The sequence below is a fragment of the Corylus avellana genome, chromosome ca11 (assembly GCF_901000735.1).
Source record: "Corylus avellana chromosome ca11, CavTom2PMs-1.0".
NCBI classification, from domain to species: domain Eukaryota; kingdom Viridiplantae; phylum Streptophyta; class Magnoliopsida; order Fagales; family Betulaceae; genus Corylus; species Corylus avellana.
The window spans coordinates 8487612-8502393 of record NC_081551.1 but is presented as its reverse complement, the minus strand read 5'-3'; the positions used below and the strand labels follow the sequence as shown (position 1 = coordinate 8502393).

Here is a 14782-nt window from a genome sequence, read left to right as displayed (position 1 = left end):
CTTTTCCCTTATTTTTTTATTTTTATTTTTTTAAAAAAAAAAAAAACATAAAAAAAATTTCTGAAAAAATAATATCCTATGTGGTCCTTTTATTTGGTATTTTTTAAAAATAAAAAATTGTATTTTTCTTCATAATAATGACCATATAAATCAGTGTCCCTTTATGTTTCTCCCTTGTCTGCCAGCTCAACAAAAGACACATTTCTTCTCAGAAGAAACTTGAGAATAACTTGAAGTGGGAACAAAAATCCATTAAAACCAACTGTAGAAGATGAGATCAAAAAAATTGAGAACCAGATATCAAGATCTGATCTTCTTTGATCTTTCATCAACAAAACAGGAGGGGCTCATATACAATTCTAACTATCCCTTTCCAAAATCACAATGGAGCAAATTTGAAGGTGGTAAAAAGCATATAGGAGTCACCTTTTTGTACCATAAATTAGAGTGCAAGAAAGGTCAGGCTTTTACTTTCTCCAAGTTGACTAGCAGACAGCCAGGTCACCGCAACTGCTGCAACAAGAGACCCATTTCCCTTGTAGATTTTATGTGTATTTAGTACTGGATGGGAGAATCCCTTGTACCATTGCATGAGACCTCCAAATGGTATAGAGCAATCTCAGACACACATGGCTCAAGCACCTTGTATTACCATAGAAACAAGTCCCATTTTCACAATGAGCAATCTAACAAGCCTCTCTAGGGGTATTTCCAATTAAATTGGACATCATTGAAGCCATTTATTGCTCCAAGCCCATTATGCAACCTGTTAGCCAACTCCGGTTGCTGAAGAAGGTTCAAGCTATTATCCGAAGGCATCAATGGCACACCTACCCTTCCAGTCAAAGTGCCAGAGTTATTCCCCATGGAAACTCTTATTCCAGTAGCAGCGGTAGAGAGACCAACCCCAACACCAAAGTTACCAAATCCTTCACCAGGAACACCTGCATTGTTATTGACACCTCCATTCCCCACAGGGGAGTTGGTACTGGCGAGTGAACTGCTAAGCCCAATCACATTGTTCATATAACTCCGCAAGGATCCAGCAGAGGCCATGCTACCACCCTCTCTGCTATATTGTGACGAATGCATTATTTCTTGTATGATTTTCTCAACAGATCTTTGGGATTCATGGTTGGCCTCCTTTGACTGAGCTGTATGCTGTAGTGCGATTCGTGCTGGTGAATTCACTGAAGATGTTAAGGCATTTTGAGGAGTCTGAGGGGGGTTGCTGGAGGAGGATGGAGTTGGAGATAAGAAGGGAGAAGAGGGATTGAATTGAGCTGGAGGCAGCGTGGTTGAGGACCCTGCAGATGGAATCTGAACATGGGTCCCAGAATAGGGACTGCTTGGATTGTTCATTTGACTTTCATGCCCAGAGTTCATGGAATTCTCACAGAGAAGTCCAACAATGGTGGTAGCAGATGTCAATGTGGACGTTGTGGACAGGGAATTGTTTACACTTGTAACACAATCGCTTGCAGAAGGCTGCATGAAAGTTCCCGGTAATGAACGATCATTTATTAAGTTCTGTCCTGTAATTTGCTGCTGCATCAGCAGCCACTCCCCAGTTGTTTGAGCTGAATTACGCGAGCTAATCCCACAAGGGAAGTTTGCTAAACTTTCTGAAAAAGATAAGAGTATATTAACTACCGCATGGTAACTTGACAGTATATAATTGGCAATAAGTACATAGCAATAGTAATGAGTAATTGGTGATAAGTATAACAATAGTTATGTGTATAATTGGCAATATGTATATAGCAATAGTAATGTAAAAAAGAAAATTGATCTAGGAGAAAAGAAAAACTAATTAAGGCAGTCAGACAAAAAGAAACACCAAATAAATGCCTGCCAAAAAAATCATATTAGCAAGTTCTCTCCCAGTTAACATTGATGCAAGTATGCCTTGAAGTCTGAATTTGCACAAAACTTTCTATCCTCTTCATTTGTGCTAAAGTAAGATTACTTACCCAAACTTTAGGGCATTGATAAAACTACAGGCATATGACATTCAAAGGCTAATTTACCAGCAATTGGAAGTAGGAAATAATAAAAGCCAAGGCATTATATAAAGAACAATGATTTGAAACCTTCGAAAATGAAAACTTCTGTATCATTTAAAATCATATGCTTTACAGAAAGATAATATACTCCTAGTGTATACTACCACCTGCAATGACTTGACATCTTTATGCTAACAAAATATGCCTCCTTAACTCCCTCCTATGGAATGGTTCTTTCCCAAGACAAGAAACAAATAAAAAGCAATGCCTATGAAAAGCTTATAGGTCAAATAAAAGAAGACTATAAACCAAATGAACGAAAATTCTCTGTAAAGCTTACCCATGGGTCCCTTGCCTGTCTCTTGGCTGTAATCAATCAGATCCTTCATAATATGAACCACCTCAGCTATCTGTAATCCACCCAGGAAACATTCAAAGATAAAATCATGTGGCAACTCGGTCCGAAATTCATCATAAATGTCACAGCTCAGAATGATTCATAGAATGTATTAACTTTGCAATTCTCATTCTGAGTAGAATGGAATATCTGCATATTGCTGATGAAAAGAAAAAAAATACTTAACAGAAGTTAAAAAAATGACTAGAACAATCTGGTTGACAAGGCATTCATACAAGGTGTAATGAAACATATGCTGGATAAACAATCTGAATAAAATACAGAAGTTTTCCATGTCAAAGCCAACCGTATTTTAGTAGTAACCCGTGGCTATAATGGCCATGCAAAATACCCTGTAGGTTAGTAACACCCAATTGGATGACCAAATCGAAACTACTAGATGCAAAAAGGCCCAGCCTTATTCAAATTATCAACAATAATTAAATATAAAAGTATTACTAAGCTGCACCGCATTATACCTGAAGGCATCGAACATATCTCTTTGTATACCCTAAATCATTAACTAAAGGCGCCTCCAAGGTTTTTGCTAATTGACAAGCAGATGCAACAAACCTGAAAAGATTACATAAATTGAGTAATAAAAATCCATTGAAGCAAGTATGGGGAAAATAGAAATTCCATACAAGTTTATCAGTCATCAAGCAAGTTTAACTCAAGTATCAGGGAAGATGAAACATTTTCAGAAAAAGAAATAAAATTAACTTTATGGTGTTCAAGTTCACCACTACACATTTGTTAGATGCCAGTATAGAATATACAGGACATAATGATAAAGCCTATTCACACTATTATACCAATTAATGAGTTAATAATACACAAGCCATAACATAACATGTATACTCTCGTATACTGCAAACTAGGTTAACAGGAAAAGTAGAAAGACATTTAATACACCTAGTGCCACTATTTCTCTTCTATTCTGCAGAAAGAAAACACCTATATACGCAACAGGCTACCAAGCAAAGCAATTTGAATTGAAAAATTCCATAATAAAAAATTCATAGAGATTTCTGTTGAAAGCCAACATGTCATACATACTCCTATCCTATTACTGAAGTCCATAGCACAATTATTACTACCTATAAATGAGTTAATAGGTAGTAACAAACCCTTAAAAAAAATATGGTAGAAATAAATACAGAAAGAGAGCTCAAAAAGATCTCTATACGTAATTCGCTACCAAATGAGCAATTTGAATGGACAAATTCCATACTCAAACTCATAGATACATAAAAGTTGTTCTGGAAAGCCAACAAATCATACTATATCCCTTCCATTTCTCCAAGTTGCAGGCTTGGGGGCTTGTGTAATCTACATTGGGTTTAAATTATCATAAAATGCTCTACAGAGCAGAAATAGATCCCTTGCCTTGCCCTCATTGGGCGATAGAACTAACTAACTGTAGGACAAAGGAACCCAGTTTGTGTATTTTAATTGAAACCTTATTAGAAATTACTCTAAATATTCAACCTTATGAAGGGAGAAATGATTTGGTTCACATGGACAATGTGAAAACCATAATTTAAGTTTTAATGATCACCAGACTCCTCATACACAATTTATTTATTTACTTTTTTTTTAGATAAGTGCCAGATTCCTGAAATATAGGACAACAATTATCACTTACACATCATAACTGTATTGCAGGTCACCATATAAGACCAAACTCATGCTGGATACTACCACTCTGGCCATTCCTAATTACTTGGGCCATTGGCTGGATGATACTAGAATGCCAATACAGAAATACTTTTTTGATAAGAGAGATAATTGTAATAGAACTTGGGCTTCAGATCAAGCAGGCCTGTCCAAATCTTATTAAGCAGGAGTAGAAAAAGGAAGAAAAAAAAAAAAATGGAGAGTGTTGTGACAAATGCACTTGTCAAGTAGTGTATGAACACAATTTCTTAATACCATACCATAAGGATAACAGGATGGTAACAATTTCAAACATGAAACATCTAATGGCACTATGTATTGAGGGGAATTAACCCCACAAGTTACTTATATTTTCTATCATTGTCTGATTTTCATATTTTCCTTATAGCATAAAGGGAAAAGAAGGGTAGCGAAAGCAGAAGGAGCTATTTGATAAAATTAAAAACCTAACGAACTATTTGATAACAATCTAAAGAACGGGGTAATAGTCCATTATTTTTCAAAAAAAAAAAAAAGAACTCAGCCTTGGAAAGTAATTCAATTAAATAAAAGAGAATAACTTACATATTACAATTCCTTCGTAAATCTAGTGAAGATGAGCTGGTTGATGCCTTTTGAGCAGATACCTGATATTTTTGCGCAGCAGCTCCAACCTGACTAAGCTGCAAAATACGTATTATGATCAATTGTCTACACCATGATTAATCATTAAAATCCTTTCCACCACTATACCTGAAGGATAAGTGGAGAAGAATGAAACCAAAACAATGATATTTACATGCACCACTTCTCTCTCTCTCTCTTTCCCTTTAGTAATAATTTACATGAACTAATTCATGAAAAGAAAAAATACCAAAAACAAAAAGAAAAGAACGAAAAACTCTGAAAGGGTTGCCAATAAACCTCAAAACATCTCTCTCTCTCTGTCTCAACAATTTACATGAACTAATTCATAAAAAGAAAAAATACCAAAAACAGAAAAAGAAAAAAGAAGAACGAAAAACTCTGAAAGGGTTGCTGATAAATCTCAAAACAAGATGGGGAGTGAAGCAGAGCCATAATCACTTTTCTAATGCAGCAAAATCAAGTAGGTCTTGAATGCACCTCAAAAACCATTAAGGGAATGCAACAATGGTTTTGGACCAAATGGCATCTCCTATTTCCATATTTTTTATTTTTTATTTTTTTAATCCCCTTCCCATGAACAAGGGGTAGAAGGTGAAACCATGAATTCAATTCTCTAACTACTTATGTTTACCTATCAAATACAGAAACAAAAGCCAAGGGAACTCTATACATATTTCTTGATTTATGACAATGGAAATAAATATCAAGATAAGTTTTTTTGCCATTCTGTTTCATATAGGAGAGGCTAAGGTAATCAATGCTAATAGAGACAGCAAACGTAATGCAATGCAGTATCAAAACTAGCAGGGGGCCTCAAAGATAACAATCTATTTGAGGATTCTTCACCTCCTAAATTAACTGCATAGCATTCCTTATGGATGGGTCTGTAGACGTTAAGGTTGATCTCCTTGCAAGAGAAGGTGAGCTTCTCAAGAAATTACAAGGGTGAGTCCACTCTCCATTACTCCTTATCCCAGTCCCTTTAATCCTTTTAGTCTATCATACTCCCTCAAATTTTAAAATTAACTCATTCTTCACTCCCATCTCCCTCTCTCTCTCTCTCTCTCTCTCTCTCCACTATTAATGATGAATAACCAATAATAATATGATGGCTTAACAAAATCGAGTAGACCAATTCAATTCAAAGAAGCTCCCCTGAAGGTTGTAGCAAGTTCGTTACTCAAAAGAATAATGGCATTTGCATCAGAAATGAAAGCTAATCACCTGGGGTATTATTATCCTTCGAGGGATAAGCTCCTCATGACGCCGTGCACAAAACTCCCAAGAGCAAATCTAACAAAAATGAATAGAAGTTGTACCAGAGAATCCATAATTTATCTAGAAATTGAAATATGTAGTACAAAGGTCATCTAATAATTCCCAACCTTCAGATCTGAAGAAAAGGTAAGACGAAGATGACCATCTCGTACAACATGAAGCTGCTCAAAAACACTTTCTTGTATTGCTTTTGAATAGTCCAGGACAATTTGACCAGATGTATTCTCGTATTCATGGGGCATATCAACATAAAGAAGCTCTTGTAAAGTACCACTATCATACTTGATTTTGAATAGCCTGGGCAGAACCTCAACACTTGTTTCTGAAATTTCAATGAAGACAATTTTTGAACAAATTTTAAAATTGGTATGAAAAATCAACTTTGATGAAGAAGATTAAGAGAGTTCTATTCCATACTTACAAAAATATATCCAATCAGTTTGAAAACTTGGAAAAGTTATGGTTTTTTTAGCAGATGACAACAAATTTTGAAAATATATCCAATCAATTTTCCTTAAAAATATTTGAAATATTAAACAATGACATTCACCATAATAATATCTTAATTTTCCTGTTCTTCACAACTGATCACCTCAGACACGCTCATTGGTAACCTCTTTTCACAATTGACTTCCCTCGTTTGGTACAAGTACACACTTTTTTTTTTTTTTTTCTCTTACCATTAGTTTCTTATTTGAATCATATTAGCATTTGGATCGCATGCCAATTTAATACCAGAATGCTCAATCAGCAAACATTATTTGCCACATAATTCTCCAGACTCACCATAACTAGAAGAGTACAGGTCATTAGAACATGATAAAACTTTTAACGTTTACTGAATTTGGTTATGCCTTAACAGTGCTATGCCAGCTTGGTCATCTGTCATTACAGTTTCAATTTGTCTGCTCCTTCCCTATGTATGTTTCCAAGATGGAGTGGCAGCTTCTCAATAAGGCAAGCATCACAAAATTTCAGTTCCCATATATGTATATAATTGTTCACCTATCCTTCTGCAAACATCAATACCATGATATGGGACCAACTGGGCAGAAAACTTTGGTAAATCTTTCTATTCTATTACTTGCTGTTTCATCTTTTTTGTCTTGCATAATCACAATGAACTTTATATATCATTCACTTTTTTTGCAAGAAAATTGCAATTCAATTTACTTTATTATACTATTTTGGTCTAACAAAGCCCCAAAATCTTTTCAATTGGAACTACAATTATTTCAGTAAGAACAATGAAAGGATTCCTTAAACCTGATGTTAAGAAGAAACAGACATGTTTTGAAGTTCCTTGCACTTAATTTTAAAAAAAATTAGAGAAAACTGTTTCAATTGCTTGTTACGTTGATGATCACATGGAAATTCCATCGTGTATCCTTATTTGTTTGACATTCACCATATAATCTTCCCTCAGTTTTTCTTATGCATATTTCTTTCAAATTTGGAACAGGCTATGATGAAACCTTGCCCTCAAAATATGATATCGACTTCCTTGGCTACTGTGCTCCAGTAGAAGGATATGGATATTTGGACAGTTGGACTAACCATTAGTTCTAATGCACATGCTAATAGTACCTTCTTTAAAGAGTAACTTGATTCCGCCACTAGGAGCCAATGAAGAAAAAGGTTTATTTATTATGTCATCAAGAGAAGACACCATAAGAGCTCATTAATAAGATTGTCATGAGCAGTCCACTGTGCTTACTAAGTTAATTTTTTACTCATTATCAATGAGTGCAAATTAACTCTCCACCATCTACTAGCCATCCACCACTCATTAAGTCAACGACATTTCTCAACGAATAACCATTGCTTTAAGACAATGTGCCCATATACGAGTACCATTCACAACTTCATCTCATTCTCTCACTAAACATCTTCTTTTTGAAATTTTACTTACTCAATGCCTTTGTTGTCTGCTCTTAAACAGAATGACATATATTAAGATCATTCTGATGGCGAGAGGATGGAATGGATGCACTGGAAGCATTTCATATGGGAAATTCTTCCTTCTTAAGCAATGAAATTCCCTCTAAGTTTAAAACTTAAAACTTCTAAATAAAATGTACATTCTAGAACATGAGAAAGCTTTTTTTTTATAAGTAATTATAAGGAGAACAAAATGAAAGTTGAAAACATGTATAATCTCCAGTTATTATTAATCAATAAGGAAAAGTCCATTTGCAATGAAAGATTTAGAAAATAATATGAGACATGCAAATTATACAGAAACTACACTTCGTCCCCATGAGGCTTGGCCCCTTTTTTCTATCAACTTATAGTTTTAAAATCATCACTTTGCCACCTTGAAGTCTTCTCTGTCACATTTGTTAGAATATTAATTGAATGATTAAATTAAATATTTTCTATTCACTTAAGCTTTAGGAAGTAATCATTTAATATGGTATCAAAGTAAAGGTTCTAAATTCAGACATTGACTCTATAGTTTACCTCCCACTTCAATTAGATATTCTACATGTTAAGCCTCATTTGTTAAGAGAGAAAGTTTGAGATCTCACATGAAGGGGAGTGTTGAAATATTAATTAAATAATTAAATTCATAATTTCTTATCAACTTAAGCTTTTAAGATAATTAGTGATTTAATATTATATCAAAACATAGATCATTAGTTCAAATTCAAATTGTACAATCTACTCTCAATTTCAATTAAATATTTCACATGTTGAGTCTCACTTGTTAAAGGAGAGTTTGAGCCCACATATAAAGAAAAGTGTTATTGAATGATTAAATTCCTCATTCCTATCAGCTTAAGCTTTTAGAATAATTGATAATTTAACATAATACCAAGAAGAGGCCCTCAATTCAAACCCTGATTCCACAATTACCCCTGTTTCAGTTAAATATTCTATGTATTCGGCCTCACTTGTTGAGAGGAAGAGTTTAAACCTAAATGTAAAGGGGATTGTTAGAATATTAATTAAATAATGAAATTCACTATTTCCTGTCAACTTAATCTTTTGGAATAAGTAGTGACGACCGTACTTCCTGTTAGCGACTCCCATTTCATTCAAAAGTACACTAACAGTAAAACATAACAAAGCAAATTTTAAAGAGGCAAAGTGACTTCAAAACTGCATGGTTGCAAAGTGAAAAGGGGCAATGCCTTATTTCTCTTTTAAAATGTATACCCAACCCATGTCTAAAAGAAGTGTAATTAACTCAGTGAATTCCAAGGAGTAGCTTTTTTTGAAAACAAATAAATGGCAATGGAAAATTAATGAAGAAAGGGATAACATACCAAAACCACGACCAGGCTTGCAATTGCATATTTCACAGTGCCATAAATCCAGCAAATTCTGAAATTAAGATTCTAATATGAAAGAAAAACCATAAATCATATAGCATGAATTGATAATACTTATTACCATGTCTCTCATACCATGATTGTGTCAACTGCATATTAAGGGGAGTAATGTAAATCATGAGTGAATAAATGTCAAGGTTCACATGAAAGCTGAACCACATTTCAGGACACTGTTACTCAAAAGGGTATCAATACCTACACCAAGTGAGTAATTTCAAGCTCCAATATCATGAACGATTATCGTATTTGTTTCTTTGTTTTATTTTATTTTTTTAATAAATATGGTTGACAAAAATGCACGATGACTTTTTTCTTGTTCACATATGGTATTCTCAGCTTGCTCATAGGCAGCCAACCTCATCCCTCAAATTATCCATCTCCTACACTTCCTTCTTAAACTGCCAATGCATGTGCTGCTAAACGAGCACAAGAATCACACATCTTTCACTTGGGAAAGTGTGCATCTACCGCCCATTCCTGGATAGTAGCCAATATAGTCCATTCTACTAGGGTTTGAGACCACTTTTTCATTCCAACTCCCCTCACCCCAGACCAAAAGGAAAACACTCTCTTTTCCCCATATCAATTGTAAATCAACTACTATTTTCCTGGTAACATACCTGAGGGAAAACGCCATTTGTTTGGTGGCTATTTCCATACAATGAAACACACCACTTCTTCTTGGCATTTGGAGTGAAAAATTCAGCAACAAATTCTCGCCAAAATTCAATATTGTTATCCTGCATTAAGAACGAACATCACAACCAGATCAGTGAAACACTAAAGCCTGAAAAAAAGAACTATACAAGAAATAAATAAATATAGAAATATGACAACATTACTTCTGGTCGGTGCTGCTGCTGATACATGTATTGTGTCAAACGACGAGCACACATTCCTGGTTCATAGACTGGTCTCATGGCAGATCTAATGGGAAAATTCTGCTGTTGCTGTGGATGGCACCGTTGCTGAGGAAGAGTCTTGAATAGCTCTTGATCCTCTTGTTGTTGCCGCTGTAGAATTCGCTGCGGTTGCAAAAACTTCATCTTTGTAGTGGCAGCTTGAGAAGACTGCCCAGACATTTGAAGAAAATGCAGCTGTTGCTGTTGCTGCTGCAAAAGCATTGCTTGATCAGAATGTTGATCTTCTAATTTGACTGGTCGTATGCGTCTTCCTATCTGGTTCTGTTGAGGCTCTAGCTTCACTGGACCAAGATTATGCAGAGACTGCAGCTGCTTCTGAGGGGCAATCTGATCATTCAACATCTGCGCCTCCAACTTGACAGCGCGCACACCCCCTAAACCACCTTGAATATACTGGAATTGCTGCTGTTGCTGCCGCAGTTGATGTTGCTGCAGTTGGCTGTGAGAAACAGATGACTGCAGCATTGAGTTTCCAGAAGAGGCTGGTAGTTGAGAATTTTGAACTTGATCAGATGAACCAGAATTTGTTATGTTTGATGGGGCAAAATATGAAGGAGAAGGAGTGAAACCACAGTCATTTGCTGCTGCCGAACGAGGATCAGACCCGGGAGTGGTACCAACACTTCCTTGTTGAAAACCCCCCAAACCAGAGGTGCTGGTGTTCAATCCCCCACTGCCAAATGTTTGATTGAGCAGAGATGAAATGTTGGATGTATGTCCAAGAAAATCCAAGTTAGACTGTGCACGTGGAGGTCCAACTGAAGAAAATGCTGGTTGTGGAGGCAACAAACCCCCTTGAGATCCTAAAATGGCAGAGTTCGATCGAAGGAACACAGGTGAAATAGACTGGGCACCACCAATCGGTGTCGGCGATCCAGATGGAATCATCTTGCTAGTAGCAGAACTGTACCTATTCACCAAAATTATCCAATAAAGCATAAATAACATGTCAAAAAAAAAAATCTAATCAAACTCATACGCCAACATGCACGACTCAAAATTTTGATCAACCTAGAGCTAAATCAATTTCTTTCTCAAACCTTAAACACCTTACGGTTCTCACATCAGAAACAGAAGTTTTAAATAAAACAAACCAAAAAACAAAGGTCTTCCTTTAAATAATTTGATCCAAGTTGTGGAATATGATGAACTAAGCACAGCAAAACAAATCTAGAAAAGCTACCCTTTGTTATTCAACCCACAGTTTTGCCAAAATAAAAATCTCTAGCAAAGAATTGAGGCCAATATCTGATAAGTTCTTCTATATTGAATGAAACAATAAAGCTAAGCCCCAAACCTCTTTCAGCAAAACACAAACCAGAAAAAAATCGATTACCACGCTATAAAAAGGATTAGTTGGGAATCTCAACTAAAATGTTGCAAACAACACCACCCCCCCCCCCCCCCCCCCCCCCAAAAAAAAAAAAAATCCTAAGAGAGTTCGTTGAATTCATTTTAATTCCAATTAAAAAAAATGAGAACTTACGTTGGAAAGGTTGCAAATATCGGACTAGTAAAATAAAATAAAGTACCACCATATATCGAGCCAAGTAGAACTAGTTCACTAAGTTCAGGAGATAACTTACTTTTTAAGTTTCAAAAAAATAAAATAAAAACTAATAACATAAAAATGCAACAAAATTTCTTTCACTCTCTTTACCCATTTTCTCGACAACCAAACAAATAGCAAAACCCAACAACTAAGAACAAACATAGCATCAATCACACCAAAATTTGTGTATACCCAGAAGAAAAAAAAAATGACACAAGCACATATATACACCTAACATATCACTGAAATTATACAATTACACTCCAAACAAAATATCTAATTCAGTTTGAAAAAAAAAAAAAAAAACGATAGCGAGAGAGAGAGAGAGAGAGAGAGACTTACACGATTGGCAGTCTCGGTGATTCTGGGTAGATTATTATCCTAAACAAGGTTTAAAACAAACCCAAATAGATAAAACCACAAACATGAGTTAAAAAATATGATAAAGCAGCATGATTTTTGTTGTTTGTCTTTACACGGGTTTCAATGTGAATATTTATTTTGTTTTCTTTTTCTAAACAATAATCTTCATCGTAGAAGCGTCCGTACGCACTTTCTGAAACCCTTTTCTTCAGAGTCTCTCAGGTTACACGCACACACTCTCTCTCTGTCTCTCACTCACTCATTGTCTGCTGTGTTGTTTATTCACTCACTCTCTCTGTACTCTGCGTCTCTATGCACTCCGTGCGTCTGTCTGTCTGTCTCTCTGTGTTCCGGACGTCAAAACTCTTTTAGATTGGATTCAGTATTTTATTATTATTTCTTGTCTTCTCTTTTTTATTTACAAGTTGAAATACTGTACACCTTTTTAACTAAAAAAGTCAATGTTGTGGGGGTAGGGGGCTAACATGCTATTCATGCCTATGCTATGCATGCACATCATATCATTATAATTATTTTTTAATTAATCATATTAAACTTTAGAGAAAATGATGTGGAGATCTCTCAAGTTTCCATGAGATTCCTGGTTTGGTTACAAATTAGATTTTGCTTTCGTTTTATTTTGGGGACATTTCATTTCAGGCTTTTGAGTTATTGCGCGTTTTGAAAAGACTTTTTCAAAATTTAAAAATTAAACTTTTAATTTTAATCAATTTACCTTTATTCGTTAGTTTTAGTTGTTAACTTCTAATAAAGATATCTAAAAAGACCAAATTATCTTTCAATTTTTTTTAATGTTTAATTTTGAAATTAAGGATAAATTTAAAATTTGACGGAGGAGGGTCAATTGAATCAAATTAAAAGTTCAAGAGGTTAAATTGATAGTTTTTAAAATTTAGAAGGGTCCTCTCAAAATGCGCCGTAATTCAAAGGTTTAAAGTGAAATTTTCCCTTTTATTTTTCTATAAAAATTCATACTTGATACAAATTTCAAGCACTCAAAATATCCTTAATTATATTGATTTTTTAAAATATAAGATTCAAATTTGAGTTTCAGTTCTATGTTTCTTTCTTATTTTGATTAAATTCTAAATTTCTTTAATTTGAAAACATCATTTGTCCATCACCCTTAAAATATTAGTTTATAGCATGAATTAGTGAAAACCTTTACTAATATAAAAAATTAATTAAAAATTTGTTGAAAAGTATACCAAATCTATATTTTGCTTAAATATTTTAAATAGTTTGCTTTTAAGTTCAAGCCAATTAGACTACTTTGATTACTTCTCACAAATCCTTTGTTTCTCATTTAGTTTTGAAATTTTTAATTTTTAATTTTTTTTTAAAAAAAAAAAAACACACAAATTCTCATTTAGTTTTGTCGTTTTGGTTTTTTGAGTGAGAAAATTAATTTTTAAGTTAATACAGAAAAGTTGGTATTAGTGGAGAGCATCCATAATAATTGTTAAGAATATATTTGATATTATTCTAGGATTATTTTCTTCCTTATGTATTATTAGGCTTCCTGTTTATCACTCATAACCTCTTTATAAATAGAGGTCTTTGTAATATTTTAGTATATATAACAATACTCAATACAATGTAGTCTTTACGTGCTTTCGCTCTCTCTTCTCTCTCTTTCTTCAATATATCAATATATTTAACAATAAGCATCCATCTTTACAAGGAAATTAGGTGTTACTTCAATGACCAAGTGTGGTCAATTGATGGCAATTGGAGTAACGCCTCAAACAACTAATAGCAATCGAGTGGATAGTGGTTAAGGCATTACTCCATTATTGTTTTTCAGCATCCCCATGAATGGGGTGTGATTATATATAACCTCTCATTGGATAGGTTGAGAAATCTGAAAAATTATAGAACCAGGATAAGAAAATGCAAGAGTTCAAAAGTTAAGGTTTGGAACAACTTCATCAAATCCTATTTTCCATTAATGAGACCAAAACTAATTATTTTTTTTTTTTTTTTTTTTTGAATAAATGGCAGATATTATTCAAAAAATCTGGAATGAATACAAAACATCTAGAGCCACACAAGACTCTAAATACCAAGAGTTCAAAAGAACTCTAAACAACAACATCAGAACACTCTAATGTAATTACATCATGAATAAAATCCGGAACTTCTTCTATCCAAACTCGATGCACCCCATTGATACCAGCTGCTCTTGCTAATCCATGAGCTGCACCATTGGCTTCTCTTCTTACATGTTCCACCTTCCAGCTTCTAAACCCCGGCAGAATAGTATGAATATCTTCTATAATTTGACCAAAATTACTCCAGGTTGCTCCTCCATTGATCGCTTGAACGACTGTTTTTGAATCTCCTTCCAGCACAATTTCTTGGAAGCCCAAATCACGGCAGAACTCCAATGCATTAAGGGCTCCCATCGCCTCCGCCACTGTAGGCTCCGGGCTTCCTTCTATAGCTAAGCAAGATGCTGCACACACCTGCCCCATGAAGTCCCGCACTATAATACCCACACCAAAGTGTTTAGAAGATACTCTCACCGACACATCCCAATTGACTTTATACGTGTCAAATTCTGGAGCTTTCCACCGAATTTGAGAGACAACGTG

The 14782-nt window shown here is 34.7% G+C and overlaps 1 protein-coding gene across 2 annotated transcripts; it reads right to left on the bottom strand.

Moving 5' to 3' along the window:
* Positions 1 to 226: 226 nt before the first annotated feature.
* On the bottom strand, positions 227 to 12496 carry LOC132165441 (transcriptional corepressor SEUSS-like). Of its 2 annotated transcripts, none has more exons than XM_059576009.1 (10): positions 12144 to 12496; positions 10169 to 11159; positions 9947 to 10066; positions 9261 to 9318; positions 6096 to 6310; positions 5935 to 6003; positions 4648 to 4745; positions 2883 to 2976; positions 2347 to 2416; positions 227 to 1625 (listed from the first exon to the last, which is right to left on the bottom strand). In XM_059576009.1, exons 2-10 carry the CDS (start codon positions 11135 to 11137, stop codon positions 700 to 702), a joined length of 2619 nt encoding a protein of 872 aa, XP_059431992.1. In that variant the 5' UTR covers positions 11138 to 11159; positions 12144 to 12496; the 3' UTR covers positions 227 to 699. The 2 variants fall into 2 exon arrangements, with proteins under 2 accessions (XP_059431992.1, XP_059431994.1); XM_059576011.1 differs by having other exon boundaries at positions 10169 to 11153.
* Positions 12497 to 14782: the final 2286 nt, after the last annotated feature.

Excerpts from the sequence above, each read along its gene's own strand:
- LOC132165441 (XM_059576009.1), bottom strand. The coding sequence starts at position 11,137 with ATGATTCCATCTGGATCGCCGACACCGATTGGTGGTGCCCAGTCTATT. Across the intron at positions 2,417-2,882 it reads GATATGTTCGATGCCTTCAG|ATAGCTGAGGTGGTTCATAT; the intron begins GTATAATGCGGT and ends GGTGGATTACAG. Across the intron at positions 1,626-2,346 it reads GACAGGCAAGGGACCCATGG|AAAGTTTAGCAAACTTCCCT; the intron begins GTAAGCTTTACA and ends TATCTTTTTCAG.